The 25,616-nt window shown below is 42.8% G+C and overlaps 2 protein-coding genes across 2 annotated transcripts; one reads left to right on the top strand and one right to left on the bottom strand.

The window, feature by feature from the left end:
* Positions 1 to 423: 423 nt before the first annotated feature.
* atg4b (autophagy related 4B, cysteine peptidase) lies at positions 424 to 12,766 on the top strand. The gene is made up of 13 exons (XM_004067783.5): positions 424 to 548; positions 5,482 to 5,583; positions 5,660 to 5,731; positions 5,825 to 5,923; positions 5,998 to 6,099; positions 6,194 to 6,266; positions 7,025 to 7,104; positions 9,926 to 10,110; positions 10,799 to 10,877; positions 10,954 to 11,099; positions 11,179 to 11,235; positions 11,307 to 11,400; positions 11,477 to 12,766. Exons 1-13 carry the CDS (start codon positions 539 to 541, stop codon positions 11,548 to 11,550), a joined length of 1,173 nt encoding a protein of 390 aa, XP_004067831.1. The 5' UTR covers positions 424 to 538; the 3' UTR covers positions 11,551 to 12,766.
* On the bottom strand, positions 11,898 to 23,037 carry dtymk (deoxythymidylate kinase (thymidylate kinase)). The gene is made up of 5 exons (XM_004067629.5): positions 22,825 to 23,037; positions 19,739 to 19,847; positions 12,484 to 12,574; positions 12,211 to 12,408; positions 11,898 to 12,119 (listed from the first exon to the last, which is right to left on the bottom strand). The coding sequence occupies exons 1-5, from the start codon at positions 22,952 to 22,954 to the stop codon at positions 12,009 to 12,011; spliced, it is 639 nt and encodes a 212-aa protein (XP_004067677.1). The 5' UTR covers positions 22,955 to 23,037; the 3' UTR covers positions 11,898 to 12,008.
* Positions 23,038 to 25,616: the final 2,579 nt, after the last annotated feature.

The following is a 25,616-nucleotide window of genomic DNA, read 5'->3' as shown; positions in this document are numbered from 1 at the left end:
TCTTATACTGAAATATATTTTGTTGTGGAAATCAGACAATGTTCCCTTTCTATATTTTAAGTTACCAAAATAAAAGCACTACAAATTTGCTTGGGGTAAAAGCAACTTCTATATGAGATACAGTTGTAGTGCTTGACATTGAGATCATTAAATAAACTGAATTTGACTATTTTATTACAATGGAAGACATACTGAAATTCAGGTGGAGTTTTTTCTAAGTCACAGTTTAAAAAAAGAAAAGAACGAAAATGTGTACTGGTACAATATCGGAATACGTATCCCATCGCCAGACCCTATCCAATACACCCCCATATTGTTTATAAAAGCAATAAAACAAACAAAATCTGTTTTCTGACTCATTAGCCAATAAACGCTCTGGATTTGACACTGGGCAAAAACAGTGTCGAATCCTCTGATCTGATTGGACCACGTGCGTTAAGTCCCGCCTTCTTCCGGATTCCTCCGCGGTTCTCTCTTCCCATTTGTCGAGCTGCGTGGAGAGCCGAACAACAAACAAGATAGGGTGAAGACCGTCGGGATGGATGCAGGTAAGCAGGACTTGACACGGAGTTGAGGCTTTTCCTCTGCAGGGAACAGTCTCTTCACAGCCTGAGAGCTGAGTCCGCGTCCCGAACCGAACCCTGGCGCTGCCACGTTACCGCTGTCCGGACCGGACGGCTCTCCGGGCTCTCGAGCCCCGCTGACGTTTGCCTGCTAAAGTGATGACCAAAGCTAAAGCTAGCTCCTGTTAGCCGCTAAATGTGGGCACATTTCTGCTCTGACAGTTGGTTTTGGGGCGTCAGAACCGCCCTGAGGGAGTCCGGCAGCGCTCCGCCTCATTGCCATGTGGTTCCGTAAAGTTCTGATGGGATGAAGCGGGGCGGAGAGCTGGCTGTCACCGCTCGAGCTAACGCTGTCACATCATCGGGAGCACCGCAGGCTAACAGGCGGAACCGAAAGCTCCTCCTCAGCTCAGGGCCCTGGGAGCGAGGAGGAGCCCGGAGACCACCGCCGTCTCCCACCTCCACCCAAATGGATGCTGTTTTTAACTAAACGCACATTTCACTTCCTAATATATGAGCTGGTTAACCCTCAAGCGACCAAGCTAGTTTTATTTTACTGACTCTAATAACCGAGTGACCCCATTGTGCCCTGTCTGTTACAGGGATCCTTATTATGAATCGATGGCTATTTGGGGGGTTTATCATACCTAAACTACTCCCTGTGTTTAAGACAAGTTTTGTATAATGATCTAATGTAATATGTGTTTGCTAATAATACTTTTATTGCAAGAACAACATAATATTTATTTAGACAGTCCTTCCAACTTGGAAAAGGATCATGTTTTTGCCAACCTAAATGAAAACATACATTATAAAAAAGAGGAGTTTGAGTAGAAATGTTTTGACTTGTGTTGAGCTAGCATACTGCTAACATCAACAAAATTAATTAGCTGACTTGCTGACTAGGGCATACGCTAAAATTGGTAAGGAAGTCATCCCACACAGAACACATATTGAGGTGCTGCAGCCACTGGAGGGACATCATGGTCAGAATGGTCCGACATCTCAGAGATATGATCATCATTGTGCGTTGCTGACTCGTCTCCATCAATGGAGCTGATTTCATCATCGCTTTGGGCTTGAGGTGTTAGTCTTAATGCTTCAGCAGCTGTAAATCTTACTAGCCTAGGTCTGTTGGCCATGGTTCACTGCAATACAATATAAAGTACTGATTAGAAGAGGAGCATTTTAATTAAATTGAAAAACCAATGTTTAAAAACCAGTGCTTCTCTTCAGGAAGAGTTTGTGATGTCTACGCCACACAAATTGCCTGATCCCTGCAAAAAACTATGAAACTGTGTAGGATTAGTAGACTTACAAACTTATGGTAGAAAAAAAAAATTCAGATAAAAACAAAGATCTGGCGCATTAAATTATATGGCTGGGGTCATAAATGACCTCACCCGGTCGCTTGAGGGTTAAAGAGTATTCATGTTTATTCATTAAAGTTAATAGCACCAGAACAAATGCAGTTCTTTGTTCTAGGTTCTGGAGCGATGGAGATGCCGGCGAGGAAATCTGTGAGATTTACGCCTCAGAAATAACCTTCAATGTTGATCTGGAGCGAAATAGATGAACTAATCCAGATGAAAAGAACATTAGCGTTTCTTTTTTTCTAGTAATGAATCTCCTAGCCAGGAAGCTGGCAGGTTCCTGTGGAAATGGGGTCACTTTAGGACATGAATTTGTAAGCGGAGCTGCTGAGCTGAGACATCTAGTCCACGGTGTTCACACTGGACAAGCAGGGAGGGCCTTCTTCTTTTTCTACTGTTCACTGCTGGAAGAGGCTTGGTGCGAAATGTCAAAGCGGTACAAATCTGATGAATCTAACTCAAAACTTTTGCTGTTCCGACGGATGAAAAACTTGATGTGAATCTGAGTCCCTGATTGGTCAAATCTCAACCTGGTTGACTTTCATTCCACGTTTTGTCCATAGAGCCCAAAAATGATCTTAAAAATGTCATGAACACAGGAGTTTTGATTGTGGAAGCCTGAAAGCGGCATTTCCATGCGTTTACATGGACTTCCATGGAAGTAGACGTGTGGACGTAGACCAACAGGTGCCGCTCCTAAGGTCTCTAGATGTGAGCGTCTAGCCACCGTGCTGCTGCTGTCTGCAGGTATCTGCTCCATCTTTCTGGAAAGGAAACTTCAACCTTGTGAGTGTTTTAGCTCAGTGTTTTGCCCAGTCAGCGCTCAGTTTGGAGATCATTTCTGAAAAAAGATTCAGGAACTTTCTTAAAGTTTTGTTATAAAAGTTGGAACTCCACTGGCTGGCCTCCTCAGAGTGGCGTTCTTCAGGAGGGGTGGACCTGCTGACAGTCCCGCTGAACACTTCACTCCATGTCAGAGTGACCCACACGGCCACGCCGGCTCCCTGTGGTTGAAGAACCGGATAAGAGTGCGGCCAGCACAATGGCGAGGAGTCACGCTGTGGTGGTCCTTTCACGTCCTGCTGGGGCTTCTGCGTGGTCTCCAGGAGTCCTCCGCAGAAGCCAGAGAGGATTTGGAACATTTATCCTGGGTCATTTAAAAAACAAAACAAAATCAAACCAGCTGTCTAACAGCATAGAATTCTCTGCACAGAACCAAAGTTACAATGAACACTTTTTTTATTCACCTTTTGTGCCAGATGAATGTTTGTTCGCCGTGCATACATTTATGTCATCAGGACAAACTAGAACATAGCTGGTAGTTCATCATTTTTATTTTTCAGCTCAGGAATCTGAATTATTAGGAAGCTAATGACTAGTTAGTAGTTATATGTAACACAACTGCTCATTTATCTTTAAGAAAATAGACAAACTTCTCCTTTTTTTGCACCTTTAACCAGGCAGACTCAACAAGACGGCACTGTTTGGGGTCATCAGGATTAGTTTAAAATAAACGAAAAACTATATTGTAAATTGGAAAACATCTTTCAATTCTCAGCCTAAGTATATATTATTTTCTATAGTAAAATCATTCCCAACGGTCTTTTAATTATGATTATGTTGTCTTTCTGAGCTAAAATCAAAAACCTTGTGTCGTTTTTAAGACATATCTTCTGCAGAGCTGCAGGAGATCATGAGAAATTTGCTTTGAGGTTGTGGGCGGGACTGTTGGCGCAGAAGTTAGCAGAGCTAATTTCCCAGCATGCCGTCCTTTACATTCTCTCCCGCTAGCGACAAGCGGCTCACAAGCCCAAGTCAACGTTAGTGTAGCAAAGACAAACCGGCGAGCAAACTCGAAGGTAACCAGCTGCACGGCGTAGAGCCAGATGGCAGCTCAGATGTTTCTCTACCAGTTTTTTGGGCACATGTGTCCAGACATTCGAAATGTGCCCAAGTCTGCAGTCAAATTACTAATTGAATAAATTTAATTCTGTCTAGCAGTTCAGGACTTCTTGTTTTCGCAATTTTTGTCTGGAGAGACAGTCAAAAAAACGCCCAAATCTCTTTTGGGGTTTAAAAAAGTTATTTCAAAATCCACAAACAAAACGAAAACGCATGTCTTGGGGATATCCAAAGGAAGTCTTAAAATTATTATGGGATGGCCACAGGACCTACGGCTTGGCAGTCACGTTGTGGCAAAACTTTTTCCCACAATATGGAAGAAAATCCTGAGTTCTAATGATCTTCATTACATTTCAAATGCTGCCCCAGGTTATGTCTACAACCACTACATTGGCCTTTAACCTCCAGAAGAGCCTGCAATTTAGAATTTTCATAAAATAAATCGGCATTAGTACCTTTCTACAAATTTAAAGGGCCTATATATCATGCTGAATCACACAAAACGACCCCAAAGTGGTATTTTGATCCATTCATGCATTTCTGAGAATTCCTCTGAGCATCAGCCCCTCCCAATGCATGAAAACGAGTGGGTCCTCACATTGTGAGGAACCGCCCCTTCCAAAAAGACTCTTTCTAGCAGAGCTAGCAGCCGTCGGCTAACCATTTTCATTTAGGCATCGATTCCCTGCAAAAATATTTGGAAAACTTCAAATGATGTTTATTGTGGTGGACGAAGGGCAGACACGCTGCAGAGGCCGGCTCATGAAATGGGCGGCACCCACAAGGAGTAAAAGGCGGAGCCTTTCTGGGTAGCCCTTTGAACTCTGAGGGATTTCAATCTACTGCCTTCACGAGCATCATTGAGAGGCTATTTGACAGAAATGTTGGATTTAAAGTTTGTAGTTTTGAACCGCATTAGCATGGAGAGATCGCAGAAGTGTTTCTCTGTTTTTCCACATTATTTTTAAAAAGTAACTGGCATAGGCGGAACAAAACGATATGACATACAAGATGAACTTATTAGGACTGTGAGCGTGGTTCACAAAAAAGCTCTGTTGCCAAGGAAATCCAAAAGTTTACCCTGGAAGATTCTAAAAATTACTCAGACCTGTTTGTTTCCCCATAAAATGTTTCTAACCCACAGAAAAGCTGCCATTTTGCAACAAGTTCTGTTGTTTGTTTGTTCTGATCGTTGGGAATCAGGAGCAGACGAAAAAATGCTGTTTGAAAAATACTGTAGTTGTGACGTAGAAAATACTCTGAGAGGGTCACAAGCTCGAGCTCTCAGCATTGGGGGGGTGAAGAGGGGACGGGGTTGCTCCGCACCAGCGGTCACGCCCCCAACTCAAGAGTTGGATTTCTAATGAACTCCTGCCGCTCTGTAGAAACGTTCCTAGAAAACAACACAGGTTTTCTGATTTAGTCTAAAAACGACGTAATCACAATGAAAAAAACACTTTAAAAATAGATTAAAAGATGAACGGAGTGGACTTTAGATTGCTGCATTGAAAAGACTCCTCCCAGATTCTGCTCTGGCAGCTGATGGAACCTCAAGCCCCTCCCTCCCGACCGACGGCCTCCCTTTTCTGAACCACGTTAGCGGTGAAGCTCCTCTTAACCTGCAGCTCTGTCTGCCCCTGCAGCTACCTTGACGTATGACACACTTCGTTTTGGAGAGTTTGAAGATTTTCCTGACACCCCGGAGCCCGTGTGGATCCTGGGGAAAGAATACAGTGCGCTTACAGGTGAAACTCCGAGTCCCTTTGATCCAGTCAGACGCCGCCGCTTTTAGTCTGATGCTGATTTCTGCTCCCGACGCAGAGAGAGAGCAGCTCCTGTCAGACGTCGCGTCACGCCTCTGGTTCACATACAGGAAAAACTTCCCACCCATTGGTGAGTCAGCAGCTCCGTGTGTTTTTGTTTTTTAAGTACGTTCAGTTTTAGCCTCACAAGGAATCGACCCCTGTACGCCTGAATGTGTCTCAGGGGGGACCGGACCCACGTCAGACACAGGATGGGGGTGCATGTTACGGTGCGGACAGATGATCCTGGCAGAGGCGCTCATGTGCAGACACTTGGGCAGAGGTGAGACACCCCCCCCCCCCCCCCACACACACACACACACTATCTGTTTTTCCACTCATGATCTGTCCTTTCAGACTGGAGGTGGGCGAGAGGCCGGAGACAAAGAGAGGAGTACGTCAGCATTCTGAACGCCTTCATTGACAAAAAAGATAGCTACTACTCCATCCATCAAATTGGTGAGAGGCCGTCTCATCAAATCGCAAGTTCCCTCAGGCGGTTTAAAGAAAAAATACATTTATCTATGCGTTTTTATGTTCCTGTTTGATGCAGCCCAAATGGGAGTGGGAGAAGGAAAGCCTATAGGACAGTGGTACGGACCAAACACAGTCGCCCAGGTCCTGAAGTAAGTGGACACTTCCAGATGTGCATGATTGACAGCTGGGAGCAGCAGCTCTGTCTTCAGATGATCTGATCTTTTTGGCCAGTTGGTACCCGATTGAAAATAAAACCCCACAACCTGTATTTGTGTTGTTTTATTTTCAATCGGATTCTGGAGGAAGTTTGATTTTGGAAAACGCCAAGATTCTCTCCATCAGATGCGACTCACATTGACACGTCAAGTGGGTCACGTGTCAAAAATACGTCCACTGTTTCTGTAAAGCGGCTGCGCCGACTGCTACATTGAGGCCCCCAGGCTAGCAAAGTTAGCAAAAAACAAATGTTCCGTATTTTCCAGAGTAGACGTCGCAGGAGCCAAAAAATGCATGAGAAAGAAGGAAAAAACAAGTCGCCGTACGTCAATGCTCAATGACGTACATCAATGCTCAATGGTTTTTCAAAAATGTGGTCATAAACCACCAGTAGGTGTTCCTGTTGTGTGTGGGAGGAGCTAATGTCAGGTTTTTAGCCTTTAAGAGGGTAGAACTGTGTGAAGGCAGCATGTCTGTCAAGGATTTCACAGCCTTTTTCACATTCAAACTGTGACGTTTTTGGTTCACTAAAGCTCTTCTCTTCACACGCGGCTGCAGAAAACATCTGCAAAATCTAGTGGGACAGTTTCACTAAACTGAACATTTTCTGGATTTGTTATTTTGGAGCTTCTGCAAACCTCCCAGCAACAGATAATGGAAACGGAGAACCGATCCCTTTGTTCTTTTTCAGGAAGCTGGCCGTGTTTGACACATGGAGCAGGCTAGCGGTTCACGTGGCGATGGACAACACCGTCATCATCGAGGAGATCAGTGAGTGCTGCTTAAAGTCCCCTCAGATGAAAACCCTGTTTTGTGAGTTTTCAGCAACAACTTGTGGCATTTTTCTTATACAAGAGAACAAATGTAGTAAAATACCATTTCATTTTTTGCATTGCTGAGTATTTCTCCTTTTAAATCGCTGTCAATCAAACTGTTGCAAAAACGCTCCGTTTGAATTAAGAGCTGTTGTGATGTCACAGTAGCTGCTTGTTGTGTGCTCATCAGCTCAGATGCAGGAGAGGAGAGGAGGAGATGGCACATGGCTGCATGTCCTGCACGCATTTGAAGTTCGTCTGAGGCTGGATTTTGTTGTTGGCTGCACATATTTAAAATAAAACTTAAAGTCCCAAAGTTTGAAGGCTTGCTTAACCGCATCAACCAGAGGGGGTTAAAATAAAAACAAGAATAAAATCAGGGGACCTTTTTTTTTTTATTATTGCCTTCATGAAAAGTTCTGGAGGCCTGAGCAGGCTGGCTCCCCATCCCACAGTGGCTCTCAGTCTGACCGCCAGCTCGCCTCCCGGGAGTCTGCATGGTGATCGGGACCGTTCCAGCTCCATGGGCCCTGCGACAGACTGTCCAGGGTGTTCCCGTCCCGGCTACTGCTGGCTGATTTGGTCCAGAAGGGGTAGCGAATCACGGCCCGCTGCTAAAATCGTGCTGCTGCCAGACCTTCGCACAGCACCAGCCACTCAAATCGCGCCCCAGAACCTCAGATGGCGTTTGTATCTTCGACTTCACATTGAAACTGGCCGCTTCTGCCGCGGATCGCGTTCGGTGAGAACGCAGCTTCGCCGTAACCCGTAATTCTAAACTTAACGCTTCCTCTGGGTCCGTGCGGCCAAGAAAAAAGTTCAGCACTGGCGGCAAACATTTAGAAAATGACGTGTGAACGGCCACTTTCTTTCTGGCATTTCATTTTGTTTGCTGTGCAAGTGAATGTAACCATTTTCAGCGTTTCTGTCAGTCGGTGTCGTTTATGCCCCCCCCCTCGTGTCAAGCTCTTCACTCTTGGAAGATGCAGAAAGGGGATCGAGGGCGGAGCTACGCAGCTCACCACCACCGGCCACGCCCATGTAGAGATTTTGGAAACTGATGCTTCAGATAAACATGAAATGTTGCTATAACCCTTATGCTATCTTAGATGACCCCCCCCCCCCACCCTTACATTGACATGTTCTCCCTTCCATGACAAAGGTGGATAAAGGTGGAAAGATTTCATGTAATCCATGGACACCAGTGAAGATCACAAATCATTGAAGAAAAAAGGTTCAGAACACTGTCTAGTTGGTCTAGATCAGTGTTTTTCAACCTTTTCTGAGCCACGGCACACTTTAACCTTAAAAAAATCCCGCGGCACACCAGCATCCAAAAATTTAAAAAAAGAAGGATAAACTCATAGTCTGTATTGATCTACAGCCCCTCCACAATCTCACGTGCATTTTTGAGATAATTGTTGCAGAAAAAGCTGGAAACTGCAGCTGTTTTTTTTCTAAAAGATGCAATAAAAGATAAGTTAGAAGACTTAAAAACAGTTTGATGTGTGTTCGTTGGTTTCAAGACGTTTAACAACAGATCTCCGTATGCGCTGTCACTCTCACAACCCAATGCATCATGGGAGATGTAGTACATAAAACGGCCGGAGGTCGGTTTTCGGAGCTTCATTGTTTTGTTCACTTGTTACACGGTCTGATACCGGATTCTGTGGAAAGCTACAGCGCAAAAGACGAGCTTTAGCTGGTATTTTTGTTAGAACTGAGCGACTTTACGAACTAAATCGGGACAAGGAAGTGAAGACTTTAACCACTTCTGATTGGTCAGACTGATGACGTGATTAAGCCTTCAAGAATGATTGGTGGAGACAGTTAAAGGGACGGGACGTTTCCAAAATACAGCCGAAGGTGCAGCTGAATCTCGGTACTGTATCGTCATTCTTATCAAAATGTCTTTATTAAAATAAAATAAACGCAAAGAAAAAGTATTTTATGATCTTTTATATTCCTAACTCCTCAGTGTTTTATCAGGGCCTGTTTGGATGAACAGAGAGCTGAAATCATGGAGATGGTAATTGCTTTTAGATCAGTTAATGAGGGCAATTTCCCAAGGCACACTTGACCATCTCTCACGGCACACTAGTGTGCCGCGGCACACTGGTTGAAAAACACTGGTCTAGATGACCCAACTCCCAATGTTAAAGTACCTAGGATAGCACAAGGGTTAAGACATTTAGGTTTATGATTAAAACATCCTGCAACAGACTGGCGACCTGTCCAGGGTGTCCCCTGCCTTCGCCTAAGAATGGCTGGGATAGGCTCCAGCAGCCCTGTGACCCTGACTAACGGAGTAGATTGAGTTAAAACACCACGGCAATCTTTTTCGTTTAAGAAAATTTGTCAGAGAGGGACTAAACATTGCTCACCTTCTTAACGCCACAGGAAAACCAATACAATCTGAGAATGGTTCTCCCGTGATCTCAAAGTTTCTTCGGTCATTTCTTTGTGGATCAATGTTTTGATCTATCAGCTTTATAAATATGTTATCATTTGATTGAAAGACCATCGCTGTTGACTTCAGGCGACCACATCTCTGGAATTATGTCCTTTTGATCAATTTAATTTAAAGTTCTGCATGGTTTGTCTGCTTTCATGACTAATTCAAGGTGGGAAAAGCTTTCTTTACTTAAACTTGTTGGGTGGAGTGCACCCTTTAGTCAATTATTTTGTCATCAAACAAACATGACAGCATAACTTTCCCTATTGTCTGGGAAGCCGGTCTCTGAACGTAGCATGTCTGCTGTCACTCCTCCTGCCAGAGCGCCTTTGCATGCCGTGGCTGGACATCGGGGATCGGGAGGAGGCGGGGGAGCTCAACGGCTGCCTGGAGGGAGCGTGTGCGCTGGTGGAGGAGGAGACGGCGCTCTGGAAGCCTCTGGTTCTGCTCATCCCGCTCAGGCTGGGCCTGAGCGACATAAACGAAGCGTACATCGACACCCTCAAGGCGAGCAACTTCACAGTAAATTATGTTTTTCCCAGCCGGAATGATGTTAAAGACCAACTCTGAGGAAAATTGTGTTTTTTAACGTGTTCTTGTGGCATTTTTCTGATGATGGAGGACGTCAGAGTTTTATTCAAGCCATGGTGAATCGGGAGCAGACAAAAAAATGCAGTTTGAAGCTCAGTCGTTGTGTACAAACTACAATGAGCAGGCCAGAGTCTCCCCGCTCCAATCCATTCTGATCCATGAACGTCTTTGTTTTCCCTGTCTGAGCTGGAATCTGGACCTAAACTGTACGGCTGGACAGCTCCAACGTTAGTCGTCATCTTTGTTGAACCGGTAATGTTGGGTTTAGGGTTGAGAGGGTAAAGTGGCTGTAAGACAGTAGGAGAATGTGTAAACAAAGGGATGACGGGAATTAGGGGCAGGCTTACTCCACACCAACAGTCCCAGCCACAACTCAGAGGTGAATTTCTAATGAACTCTTGCTGCCGTCATAGAAAAAGACAGCGGTTTTGGCTAAAAATGACACGAGCACTGGGAACTCTCTGAAAGTCGATCAAAAGATGATCGGAGTGGCTCTTTAATGCGGAGGAGTTTTGATGGAAGATGTGAGACTGCTTTCAGAGATGCAGAGCAGTCTGAAACTTGCCATCACTGGCTGAGATGAACCCCCCTGTTTTTTCTGTAGCAATGCTTCATGCTGCCTCAGTCCCTTGGTGTCATTGGAGGAAAGCCCAACAGTGCCCATTACTTCATCGGTTATGTCGGTATGTCTGACCTCACACCCGCTTTGGTTTGGTTTCTGAGGAGAGCCTCCTGATTAAAGAACGTCCTCGTCTGCAGGAGAGGAACTCATTTATCTGGACCCTCACACCACGCAGCCGGCCGTGGAGCCCAGCGAAGACGGTCAGGTCCCCGATGAGACGTACCACTGCCAGCACCCGCCCTGTCGCATGCACATCTGCGAGCTGGACCCGTCCATCGCAGCGGTAAGAACGCACAGCCGACTCTCCTTCCTTTCATCGGCGCAGACGCGACCTTACAGAGACTGCATCGTCTGTCTGCCAGGGCTTCTTCTGCAGAACAGAGGATGAGTTTGATGACTGGTGTATGCGCATTAGAGGGGTAGGTTTCAAAACGCTGACTTCCTCTGCAGCTTTGCTTGGTAGGCATTTGATGCTCTGCCTCTGTTCCAGCTGTCCTGCAAGAGAGGAGGTCTGCCAATGTTTGAGCTGGTGGACAGCCAGCCCACTCACATGGTCAGCGTGGATGCCCTTAACCTTACTCCTGGTAAGCAGACCTCTGTAATCAGAGTAAAAATAACCGTTAGCGGGGAAACGACCTCTCATTTCTTTGAACTCCACAGATTTCTCAGACTCGGACAGGTTGGAGCGTTTTTTTGACTCGGAGGATGAGGAGTTTGAGATCTTGTCCCTGTGAAGGAGTGCAATGAACAGGACTTGGACTCTTTTTGAAGAGATAATGGCTTGTTGGAGACCTCTTGGGGCAGTCCAGCTGCAGTGGGGGGGGGGTCGGTGTGTGCTCCACAGCGTTCGGCTCCTCTGAACTCCTCTCTGTTTCGGACATCAGCGCCGCCCGCTGGGAGCTGTGGCAGGAGCTCAGGAGGAGGCTTTTCTGCACATCCTCACGCGCATTTCCACTCTGTCCATGTTCGTTCTAATGTGAAACGGTGCCTTCCCCTAACTCCGCCAGTGGACCCCACCCTGACTGATGCCGCGCAGAAGCAGCACATCACGGCTTACCCAGATTCTACCAAGAACTGTGGCTTTTATCGAACCAAATCACAAGTTTATTTACCAAAATAACAAAGAAAACCCTAAGGGGATTACAATCTGATGTTTGACTTAATGTGTTAGAGCCCGAACATCCGATTCTCCTCACGTCCATAACTGTCCGAGTGGAATGTCCTCTGCTTTGTTGATGGCATTGAGGCTGTGGACTGTGATGTCTCTGTGAACTTCCTCAACGCTCTTCGAAGCATCGATCACCTGAAACAGACAAACTGCATTGTTAGTTCTTTCTTCTTGCCTTAAATGACACTATAAATGGTGAAACTCTGCACCCCAAACCGTCCTGTACCTGCCAGTTCACCGACGAATCTTTCATCAGCAGCTCAAATTTCTGCTGAACCGCGTTCTGGAACACTCTGGTTTCATACCTCTCGACCCCAAACTGACCTCTGAGGGCCGCCTCGGCCGGGCTCAGCTGCAGGAACATCACCAGGTCGGGTTTCGGCAGTCCCACGTCGGGTTTCATGCACCATTCCAGAGAGAAGCCCTGCAGAGGAGGAAATGACCATCAACCCCCCCCTCCGAATACACGAACGAGTTCCACAAAAAGGAGCCGGCTTACAGGCTTGGCGCTGGTGAAGGCCGCCCCGGAGAACGCGTAGCGGTCCACGACCAGAGTGATGCCCTGCTCCAGCTTCTTCTTCATGGTTGGTCTGCAGGGAAGAACGGCGGACTCTTAAAGGTGCAGTTAAGAGAAAGCCTGCCAAAAACTCTGTTTTTCAACCTTTTCTCATGTGAGCTTTAGTTTAAAACAAACCAACCAAGGGTTGTCTGGAGGAAATCATTGTCTGCTCCTGGAAGATCTAAAAACATGTAATAAAACACGCCTGAGTAACTAAACTCAACGTTTTTATCCTAAACGAGTCCATTTTTTCTGGGGGTTATATTTTTCCAAGTAAAACCTTCCTGCATCAAATCAGTTTAACGTCCTTGGCTCATCAAAGAAGTTTTAGCCATTTAACCCTTGTGCTATCTTAGAAACCCCACCCTTACATTGAGGTGTTCTCCCTACCATGACAAAGGTGGATAAAGGTGGATAGATTTCATGTTATCCATGGACACCAGTGAAGATCACAAATCATTGAAGAAAAAAGGTTCAGAGCACTGTATAGTGGGTCTAGATGACCCAACTCCCAACATTAAAGTGCCTAGGATAGAACAAGGGTTAAGAGTTTATTTGCATTCTTACTAAACGAGTTGAAAATTTTAAAAAGAATAATTTCCTAAACAGTTCAGGAAGCCATGCATGTTTATGACACAGCCCATGTAGACAAGGGGGGGCCGCCTTTATCCGTCCAAAGTAAAAACAGTTTACCTGCAGAAAATGGTGGGAAATTGTGAAGATTTCATGTCTGTGTCTGAAATGCACTAAATGTGAGGGTTAATGGCAGACAAAGTGTGCGTTATTACTTATAACGGAAGTGCGTTAAAAATTAATAACGCACACTTCGAAGGCCATAAACCCGCTTATACCATGGTCACTTACAAAAGAAATACATAGTAACCGGTTTTTAGTCCTTAATGTTTTTTTTTTTTCCCATTTGGGTCGCTTTTCTCACAAAAAGCGAACTAGCCGCATCAGGTAACAAATAGTCTGCGTCGCGCCGCACCACCGCTGCAGTCAAGATTCGGCGATATATTTATGCTGAGCTTTCTGATGGATTAAATAAAGCATCAGTTCAGAGAGAAAGTTCTCCTCTTTCCGCTTGTTTTTGTCCAAATGATGAAGTTGTTTTAAAGAAGCCGGCGCAGTGATATGAAACATTTAACCCTTGTGCTATCTTAGATGACCCCACCCTTACATTGACGTGTTCTCCCTACCATGACAAAGGTGGATAAAGGTGGAAAGATTTCATGTAATCCATGGACACCAGTGAAGATCACAAATCATTGAAGAAAAAAGGTTCAGAGCACTGTATAGTGGGTCTAGATGACCCAACTCCCAACATTAAAGTGCCTAGGATAGAACAAGGGTTAAGAGTTTATTTGCATTCTTACTAAACGAGTTGAAAATTTTAAAAAGAATAATTTCCTAAACAGTTCAGGAAGCCATGCATGTTTATGACACAGCCCATGTAGACAAGGGGGGGCCGCCTTTATCCGTCCAAAGTAAAAACAGTTTACCTGCAGAAAATGGTGGGAAATTGTGAAGATTTCATGTCTGTGTCTGAAATGCACTAAATGTGAGGGTTAATGGCAGACAAAGTGTGCGTTATTACTTATAACGGAAGTGCGTTAAAAATTAATAACGCACACTTCGAAGGCCATAAACCCGCTTATACCATGGTCACTTACAAAAGAAATACATAGTAACCGGTTTTTAGTCCTTAATGTTTTTTTTTTTTCCCATTTGGGTCGCTTTTCTCACAAAAAGCGAACTAGCCGCATCAGGTAACAAATAGTCTGCGTCGCGCCGCACCACCGCTGCAGTCAAGATTCGGCGATATATTTATGCTGAGCTTTCTGATGGATTAAATAAAGCATCAGTTCAGAGAGAAAGTTCTCCTCTTTCCGCTTGTTTTTGTCCAAATGATGAAGTTGTTTTAAAGAAGCCGGCGCAGTGATATGAAACATTTAACCCTTGTGCTATCTTAGATGACCCCACCCTTACATTGACGTGTTCTCCCTACCATGACAAAGGTGGATAAAGGTGGAAAGATTTCATGTAATCCATGGACACCAGTGAAGATCACAAATCATTGAAGAAAAAAGGTTCAGAGCACTGTATAGTGGGTCTAGATGACCCAACTCCCAACATTAAAGTGCCTAGGATAGAACAAGGGTTAAGAGTTTATTTGCATTCTTACTAAACGAGTTGAAAATTTTAAAAAGAATAATTTCCTAAACAGTTCAGGAAGCCATGCATGTTTATGACACAGCCCATGTAGACAAGGGGGGGCCGCCTTTATCCGTCCAAAGTAAAAACAGTTTACCTGCAGAAAATGGTGGGAAATTGTGAAGATTTCATGTCTGTGTCTGAAATGCACTAAATGTGAGGGTTAATGGCAGACAAAGTGTGCGTTATTACTTATAACGGAAGTGCGTTAAAAATTAATAACGCACACTTCGAAGGCCATAAACCCGCTTATACCATGGTCACTTACAAAAGAAATACATAGTAACCGGTTTTTAGTCCTTAATGTTTTTTTTTTTTCCCATTTGGGTCGCTTTTCTCACAAAAAGCGAACTAGCCGCATCAGGTAACAAATAGTCTGCGTCGCGCCGCACCACCGCTGCAGTCAAGATTCGGCGATATATTTATGCTGAGCTTTCTGATGGATTAAATAAAGCATCAGTTCAGAGAGAAAGTTCTCCTCTTTCCGCTTGTTTTTGTCCAAATGATGAAGTTGTTTTAAAGAAGCCGGCGCAGTGATATGAAACATTTAACCCTTGTGCTATCTTAGATGACCCCACCCTTACATTGACGTGTTCTCCCTACCATGACAAAGGTGGATAAAAGTGGAAAGATTTCATGGAATCCATGGACACCAAAATCATTGAAGAAAAAAGTTTCAGCACACCGTCTAGTGGGTCTAGATGACCCAACTCCCAATGTTAAAATGCCTAGGATAGCACAAGGGTTACGCTAGGTGACCGGAACTTATTTTTTCACCGTGCAGTTATTCCGGGTGAGCTATTCCCAGTGCTAGTTGTGTGACTGCTGTCCTCTTGTTTGGCATTAGCCTTACTACTATTGCTTACTCTAAGGGTTATCTGGGTTAATATTCACATCTAGTACCTTTTATTAGCTAATTCACCACTGTTAAACCGCTTTCTGTTCACTTTTCTCATTTTGCTAAATAAACCACTTCTCTTTACTTAAACACCGCTAGCCTTAGCTTAGAACCTAGTATGGCCACCACCACTCCTTCCGCCTCTCCTCCTCTCTCCTGCCCCATGTGCCATATGTTTAGTGATGATCCTGCCTCCTTTAGTGAAGATAGGGGTAGGTGTGTTAAGTGTAGTCTTGTGTTAGACTTGGAGGCCAGGCTGGAGCAGTTAGAAGCGCGGCTCCGCACAGTGGAAGCTAAGCCGGCTAGCCAGGTCGTTACTCGGACCATGGTATAATACCTAAAGTATTGTCTCACATACGAGTCCATCCCATTCCTAACCCATAGAGTTCAACATGATGTGGGTCCACCTTTTGCAGCTATTACAGCTTCAACTCTTCTAGGAAGTCTGTCCACAAGGTTGAGGAGTGTTTCTAGGAATTTGTGACCATTCTTCCAAACAGCATTGATGAGGTCACACACTGATGTTGGTGGAGAAGGCCTGGATCTCAGTCTCTGCTCTAATTCATCCCAAAGGTGTTCTATGGGCTTCAGGTCAGGACTCTGTGCAGACCAGTCCAGTTCATCCACACCAGACTCTGTCCTCCATGTCTTCATGGACCTTGCTTTGTGCTCTGATGTACAGTCATGCTGGAAGAGGAAGGGGGCGCTCCAGGTTGGGAGCATGGAATTGTCCAAAATGTTCTAGTATCCTAAAGCATCCAGAGTTCCTTTCACTAGAACTAATGGACCAAGTCCAAGTCCTGAAGAACAACCCCACACCATAATTCCTCCACCACCAAATTTCACACTCAGCACAAGCAGTCCCAGATGTACCATTGTCCTGGCAACCTCCAAGCCCAGACTGGTCCATCAGATTGCCAGATGGAAAAGCGTGATTCATCACTCCAGAGAAGGCGTCTCCACTGCTCTAGAGTCCAGTGGTTCCCAAACTCCTCCGTTTTGTTTTGATAGAGCTGACAGTTGACTGTGGAAGATATAAGGGAGATAAATTTCACTTCTGGATTTGATGCACAGGTGGCGTCCTATGACAGTTCCACGCTGGAATTCACCGAGCGGAACATTCTTTCACAAATGTTTTTAAAAACAGTCTGCATACCTGAAGGCTTTATTTTCTAGAACTCTGTTCAGGCCAAGAGATTAGGACACCTGATTCTGATCATTTGGACCGGTGAGCCAATACTTTTGGTAATACAGCGCATGTCAATGACTTATGCCATCATGAAAGGCTTCTCCTGTGCCAAGATAAAACCCCCTAAATAATCTACTGTGACATTAAGCTAGAATGCAATGACTCGCAAATTCCAGTACAATTCACACCCTTTGTTCACAGCTTCTACAAGACAAACCCGCCTTCTAAAGGAGAGAAGAGAGTGGTGTTGAGAGGGAAAAGAACAGCAAGTAACCCTTGTGCTATCCTAGGCACTTTAACATTGGGAGTTGGGTCATCTAGACCCACTAGACCGGGGGTCGGCAACCCGCGGCTCAGGAGCCGCATGCGGCTCTTTAGCGCTGCCCTAGTGGCTCCCTGGAGCATTTTCAAAAATGTTTGAAAATGTAAAAAGATGGGGGAGAGAAATATATTTTTTGTTTTCATATGGTTTCTGTAGAAGAAAAAACAATATACAAACATTCTTAACGTTTTCCAATACTGTAAGAATGCCAAGCAGGTACGTCACTTGCAGAGGGAAAAACGGGAGCCAAGCTGTCTGGAAACTGAGCTGTCAATTACGGTAATTGGCTGTGCTGGGGAAATGCCTGTGTCCCATACAAGGTACGTCTCCAAGCAGTTTCAGAGAGGAGCAGGCAGGAAGCTTAGCTGATAGCATAGTCTCCTTTCTGGAATTACAAGCCCCTTTCCTTAAAACACGCAGCAACTTGAACATTGCACAGGAGTCATCAACCACACCCCCTCCCACACTTATGGTACAACATAAAGAAAATACATAAGAGGAAGAAGGAACTAAGGTGGAACAACAAAACTGCAACTGAAAAGAAACGTGGGCAAACAGAAAGGCTCATGCTGAGCCCTAATTAGATCAAGAGACCGCATCCCACAATCCCCTGCTGATAACAGGCCTAAAATGCACATGACCGCCACTACAATATTACTTTTTTTTAACTTTATTGTTCAAAACGAAAGTACAATACAAAACACAAATTTACAAATTAAACTTCAGATATTCCAGGGGAGAATTATATTGTCCGAATCCTCAAAATAAAAAAATGACATCAAAAATTGAATTTCTTTATTACATTTCTTTAATTTTATCAAAGCAATGAAACATAATTCATTGATATTGTAGCGACCTGGGGGTTAGCCCCGCCTTCAGCCCCTAAGGCTCATGGGAAGTGGGGAGATTTGGGGTAAAACCTTGAGTGAGAGTGTTGTGAATTGAAGTCACTTGCATGCTGTTTTGGCTGGTTGTGTGTGCTTGAATAGGCAAGCATAATCCTGAAAAGGAATTTCATTGAGCTTCCTATTCATTACTACTTGAAACCATCCCAGGCCGTACGGTGTACGGACACGGACGGCTCTCCAATAAAACCAGTACGCTAGCAGATTGACTTTATTTTCCCCACAATAATGACGCTCTGGCTGATTCGTGGCAATATAGTAATGAAGTTAAACTTGCACAACAGAGAAGTTATGTGGCGCGTCGTTCTCCGCAGACTGCATTGCAGGGCAAATAAACATTTAATCGTTAAAAATGCTCATTATGTGTTTGAAGCAACTTAGTCATTTTGATAGCAGGCTAATATAGATACACATTGAATGTGTTGCCTTCATTATAAGGCTTAAATAGGGCTTTTAACACGTCAATGTAAGGGTGGGGTCATCTAAGATAGCACGAGGGTTATAAGGAAGAAGTTTAGATACATGAACACTAAGTAAAGATGGATTACAAACAGGGACGCACCAACATAAAAATGTGTGGCCAAATCTGAATAAAATGAAAATGCTAGGCCAAATACTGACTAGTTACCAAAAGCAGATGTCGAGTTTTTCCGTTTTAAATCTTGCTTACCGTAAATATCCTAGAATAAGTTGTAGCCGTGTTTTCAGTACACATTCGCTGCAAACTGCCGTTCTTTAGTTGCTTTTAAGCACTAGAATACCTCCACGCTGCTGACGTTTTAAAGATCTTCGTTGATTAACCGAACTGATGAGGTCATTGCATCACACGCCACTATTCGGCCTGAATTTAACTCGCTCCCACCAAATGTGGCTTTTGCTGCAATGTTGACTCACATGGTTGCCAAAAAAATTTGGAGCATTCCAAATGAAAGAAATGGGAGAAGTTTTGGAACCGTGACCCCAAAAGGGAACAAACAGATTAGAAGATGAATGTTTAATCCATGGTGGCCCCACAAAGGAGCATGAGAGGAGCAGTAATCCTTAACCTGGATGTTGACCCTGGTTTGTTCCAGAGACCATTTCTTCCCTGGCTATAACACGCTTCTTCTCTCACAGTCTCACTGCTTTGCACAATTTCTTCAGTGCAAGTTCTGTCATTTATTTTTAGATTTTTGAACTGAGGTGATCTTACATGAGGAAAAATTCCCTTTTTTTGTACTACTGCTGACGTTCCACTAAATCAGGAGACAGGGAGAGCTTTACCTTTCCTCCAAAATGCACACAGTTAGGATAACTGTCCAAAAGGTTTGATCTGCTGTCAGAGTGGCTAATTATTAGAATACGTTTAAAATCTTGGATCTCAATCAGCACAGGACGTTTTATTTTGAAAGGAACTCAAATGTACTGATGTCCAAAAAAAATTAAAATAAAATAAAAAAATTATGCCTTTTATATTCAATTACTGTGAATATTTTTGAGCTAGATTTTTAGAAATGAATGGCTTAATGGCCACAAAAATATAAATAAAATGTTTATTTCTAAACAGGGAAGTGGGACTTTGTGGCTCTAGCTGGGTTTTGGTCAGTGAGAAACTGGACCAAGTGTCTCTTTAAGTGTTGGAAGTTGCAGAGCCCTGCACTGATCAACGGCATAAACAAAAGTCTTACACGAGCTCCCAGCGGTTGGCAGAGAACAGCAGGTGCACCGTGTGGTCCTCCAGCTCACTCTTCTTCTCCAGGTAGGCGCTGATCAGCTGGCCGATGGTCGTGGTCCGGTCTGCATCAACACATCAGAACATTACACGCTTCTTCCTACATTAGTTAAACTACAAGAGGTCCTGCAGGGCCTTTTGAGCGGCGGGCACAGTGCGCCGGTCCGGCAGCAGCGTGCTTTGAGCGTTGCTTCTTCCAGAAGAGGTCAGTTTCATCCAAATGATGATTATTCTCTGCCGTTATCTTCCCCGGTGTATCGGGATATTTTCCGGCAGCTTCTGAGTCAGCTGATGCCGTTTCTCCACGCGGGAACACAAACTTTTTCATTCTAGCTGTTAGGGTTATGTAATTATCATTTGCTTACACGCTATAATCTCCATAATATTATCGTCTAAGTTCAATCTTTCAGTAAGAAAACAATGACCTGAAAAGTTCTGATTATACAGGAATATGATGTTCCTGTACTGCTTGACTGAATGACCTACTTTTATGTTATCAACCCTGGCCACCAATAAAACCAGACTGGATCCACTTGGAAGGCGGAACTCCTCTGTGACAGTTCGCGCTGTCACAGACCGATTCTCCTTCTGCAGAAGTCTAGCAAAAGTTCTCATCTCCTGTGTGGTTCTTCTCTTTATTAAGGAAAAAGTCAGAACCCTGACACTAGCGATTCAGGAATTGGTGGAAAGAGCTGTGAAATATTCTTAAGCAGCCGACAGACGGGCTTGCTCTTCTTCTCCGCCCCCCTCCTCCCCCGCAGCACCGCCTTTGGGGTCTTGAGTCGTCTGAGCTTTTGTCGGTGACTGGAAATAAAATAAAATCTGCGAATACGTGAAACCACGAATAGTGAAACGGGAAAACGCGGGGGATCTCCATATATCATGTGTCAACAGGACAACAGAAGAAATAACACCAACAACTTACATTTTCATCCTATGTGTTTTGTGCGAGGATGTCAATCACGGTGAAACTGTGCAGTCAATCTGGTGTTGTGCCAAGATATGTTGCTCCTGCCAGAATGTGTTTCCTCTGTCGCCACACGGCTTCTGGCATCGCCTCGCAGCCGTCGTCCAACAGGTTTGCTGCCATGTTGGGCCCCAACAAAAGGCAGCAAACGCTGACGTCATGATGGTGTCGTGATTTGATTGGCTGGATATCGACGTGTTCTTAGACTGACTAGTTATTCTGGCGAAATAATAGCTTTTCACATCAGATTTCTGGGCCATCGAAATGCGGAGTCTTGACATTAAAAAAACGGAAATATTTTACATAGAAAATAATTTTTCAGGGCATAAAATGTTTTGCTGTTTGAAAATCAAGGGTTAAAAAAAATTCAAACTTTTTTTATTTTATTTGTTGGAACCGAAAGACTTCCATTATAGTGGGCTAAATATTCGCACGCTTCACTACTGTACCACGTTGTTGCTCATCAGATGAGGAATCCAGTCTATAAGTGCAACTTTTAAACAAATGTGAATATAACCACAGCACAGAGAACATGCTAACAAGTAAAGTAAACTTCTTATATCACTTCCAATCACTACATTCATGAATTATTCATCCTCTACGTCACTTTTAAACAATTGACTCAAACCCGGTGTAAGACTGAGCTGCGCTTCTTCTTCTTTGATGCTCTCATTAGAAAATACTGATTCAAACCTACAGCGCCCTCTGGTGTTTGTTGCTTTTTTTTAAAAAACACATTAAGATTTACCCCTAGCAAAACTAAAACCCCCTAGAAGAAGTGACTTATACTCTGAAAAATACGGTACTTTAATCTTTTCGATCAAAACATGGTGATGGCTGCATATGGAAGCGATTCTCTAGCATAATTAAAAAGTCAAAACCAGAAATGCTTTTTAATTTTCAAAATGAAGCTGCATTTGTTGACTCAAAATTGAAATAAAAAGGCAATCCACCTAAATGCTTTTTCATTTCCTTCCTCAACTCTGCTTATTCTGTCACTTAATTAAAATGATAATGAAAATAGTATTTGACATTTTATTTTCAACAAGTTCTCTGGTAAATGTGTAACAAAATTCATTTAGAAATGTCTAATGTGACAATTAAAATGGATTCACAGAAATGCTTTTTCATTTTCAAAATAAAGCTGCATCAAATGACTCAAAATAAAAATAAATAATCAATACTTCAAAATGTTTTTTTCATTTCTACTTAAAAACCGCTCATTCTGTGTCATAATTAAAACGAAAATGCAAAGAGGGGATTGCATTTTCATTTTCACATCCGCCCAAAAAGCATTAGCAGAGGGGAGGCGGGGCGATGACGTCAGTGCCTTCTCCGTGTGTCCTGCTGCTAACAGACACAGAGACTAGGAGCAGTGGAGCTTTGTGTTAGCGGCAGAGGAGAGGGTTTTGTGATGGTTGTGCTCTCCTGATGATTTTACACAGCTTCTCAGGACTACATAGCAGCATGTCCGCCTTCTACGTCCTCCTTCGGACGCACCTCCGACAAGCTTTATAAACCGGCGGCAGTGCGAATCAATCTCCGCGACCCAAAGCTCCCGATCGCCGAAGGTTTTGACTTTTATTTTTAATTATGTTACAGAATGGCTTCCATAGTTGCAGCGTCTGATGCAGTAGATGGCTAAAGGCTAAAAAGCTGACAGTGAATCCAAGTTTGAGGAGTGAAACTGAACTGAAAGCAGTGAGGCTGATCACCTGGCATAGAAACCAAACAAATACCTCATGAGAAGATGCACAAACTGAAGGCTTCCCTTTACACAAACATGTATACTTGAGCCACTAGAGACTTTTGTCTGGCAATCGATTACTTTTGATTTATAAACAAAAACGCTGAAAATATTTGGCACACATATTAAGCCTCAGCTGCTGCCTAAAGACTGTATTTGTTTACTCTGAGCTTTTTAGGACAAAATAAGAGCGCAGCGAACCGAGTCATGTCGGAACTTGTTTGCGCACTCGCGTCAGGGATCGGTTGCTTGGCAGCTGGTGCTATGGCACAACAACAGCTGTGTTAGCCTTCTGAAGACGTTCGTTAGCAAAGTTCTTCGGCCTCACCGGGAAACCGCATGGCCTCCGCGGGCCTCCCGCTCTTCTGCAGCGCCTGGACCAGCATCTTGCATTGCGTGGTTTTCCCGGCTCTGTCCACGCCCTCCAGCACGATCAGCGCTCCTCTTTGACACGCCATGGCTTCACCAAAAAGGTTTACGCGCCAATAACGCCAACCTACCGGAAGTAATCCATAACGGAAGTACTTGGGCTGTGTCCGACAATGAGTTTTATCACTAGAGGAGACACGTCCGTTGGTGAACGTGCCGACGCCATTTTGGTGAGGTCGACGACGCCCACATGACAATGATTTCTATTGCTTTTAGAGGTGTCTAAGTAGCTTTTATACACTATGTATATTTTTACATTTATATATATTATATTTATATATATAATATATATATAGATACATCATTTGTTGTTGTTAAAGAAGAGAAAAAGTCAGCCTTAAAAGCTCAAACTTAAATAAAAATACATTGTTGCGGGACTTCTTATGAATAAAAAAATTATTACAAAGAATTTTACAAAAATCATTTGTAAACAATTAGGAGTTTTAGACCTCTTTTACATGTAATTTAAATTATTTAGAAAATAAGTAAATAATAATAATAATAATAAATCAATAGTAAGTCAATACAAACAATAAATAATAACGATACAAAAATAAAAAGTCAATAAAAAATAAAAAAAATAACCCTATTAATATAATAATAATAATAATAAATATTCAAAAGAAGTCCAAAAGTGAACAATAGATTTACCCTAAAAAAACAACAACAACAAAGAAAAACAATAGATTTATACTGATTCATGTGAGTGATCAATTTGTGTAACACAGATGTTATAGTGTCGGGTTTCAAGCGAACAGTCTGGCCTCTTGTCTAAATGTGTTTCCACAAATGTTCTGAACATATCCAGACTGTATTGCTAGTTGGTACCACAGTGATCCATCTGGGTTAGTTCTTTTTATTGCTAAGGCCCACTTTTTCCTTAAGTCTGAATCCATTGGAAACCTGTTAGAAAAGTTCAGTCACTGAGTCAGAAATGTATAAATCTATATTACTATATTAGCCTAGTCCTAGTATGCTGTACACAGGTTTAAATAAATAAAGTTTACATTTATGTCGACAACAAATTATACGTACATCATGCCTACATGTTTATAATAATAGCCCTGCAGCATCATGCATGAAAACATGTGTATGATTAATGAAGCCCCTGCAACATTAAAAGAAAAAAATTATAGTACTTACATGTGAAATATTATGCCTTCCTCGTTCATGGACTCGGTTCTCTGATTTTGGCTGTTGAAACCAAATATTGCCATGGACTAATGACTTGAGGGGTTTATTTCTGAACAAATACATTAAATCAACATAAATGTGTTTGTAATTTCATTATTTATAAATCAGCCACGTTTTCCATGATCAGAACACAGCAGATTCATAAATAGTCTTTGTAAAAATGTTCATATTTATCATGTTTTTACTTTGACAAATAGGTGTCATTCTCCGCGTTTAATAGAAGTAGTTCGCCTCCACACCAGGTGGTGGCGGTAATGCGCCACTTTGTTTCCGTGTCAAGCGCCATATGAAAACACCCGGAAGAGAAAAGTAGTGAGCATGGGTGTCCGAATTGCTTTGAAAATTCAGAGAACTATATAGAGAACTATATAATGCCGCACTATATAGGGTTTTAGTAGTTAGGGGTTAGGGTAGGAATTCGGACACCAATAAGTTATATCACTAGAGGAGACATCACATGATTCCTCATGGGACGAGAGCACCGCCATCTTGGTGAGGTCAAGTCACTGCTGCAGTGCATGCATGTAAACACATTTTTTGCAAAATGGCAGTTCATTGTGCAGGTTTCAAGTGACAAAATCGGAGAAATGAGTCCACGAAGGAGAAAGGCATAATATTTCACAGGTAAGTATTTTAATTCTTTCCTTTTAATGTTGCAGGGGCTTCATTAATAGAACAAATGTTTTCATGCATGATGCTGCAGGGCTATTATTATCAACATGTAGGCATGATGTACGTATAATTTGTTGTCGACATAAATGTAAACTTTATTTAGTCAAACCTGTATACAGCATACTAGGACTAGGCTAATATAGTAATATAGATTTATACATTTCTGACTCAGTGACTGAACTTTTCTTGCAGGTTTCCAATGGATTCAGACTTAAGGAAAAAGTGGGCCTTAGCAATAAAAAGAACTAACCCAGATGGATCACTGTGGTACCAACTAGCAATAGTCTGGCTATGTTCAAAACATTTTGTGGAAACAGATTTTGATAAGACTGGCCCAAACTCTTCGCTTGAAACCCGACACCATAACATCTGTGTTACAAAAATTGATCACTAACATGAATCAGTAAATCTATTGCTTTTTTAAGGTTAAATGTGTTGTTGACCTTTGGACTTATTGTTGACTTATTATTGATTTATTATTACTTTCGATTATTATTGACTTATTGATTTATTATCATTTATTATTATTGACTTACTAATGATGTATTATTATTATTTATTCAATATCATTATTATTATTGACTTATTTAAATATTGTAATTGCTTATTATTATTATTGACTTACTATTGACTTTTGGGCTTTTCTAAAAAATTTAAATTATATGTCAAAGAGGAATAATTGTAATAATTTTTTTTACTTGTAAAAAGTCCTGCTACTATGCATTTTTCATTAAAGTTTGAGTATTTAAGGCTGACTGTTTCTCTTATTTAACAACAACAAATGATGTTTATATATGAATTATATACATATTATATATTTCTATA

Source organism: Oryzias latipes, chromosome 4 (assembly GCF_053564925.1).
Source record: "Oryzias latipes strain Hd-rR chromosome 4, Olatipes_Hd-rR_3.1".
Taxonomy (NCBI): domain Eukaryota; kingdom Metazoa; phylum Chordata; class Actinopteri; order Beloniformes; family Adrianichthyidae; genus Oryzias; species Oryzias latipes.
The sequence above is the reverse complement of the archived record's forward strand: the minus strand, read 5'-3'. Positions and strand labels throughout refer to the sequence as shown.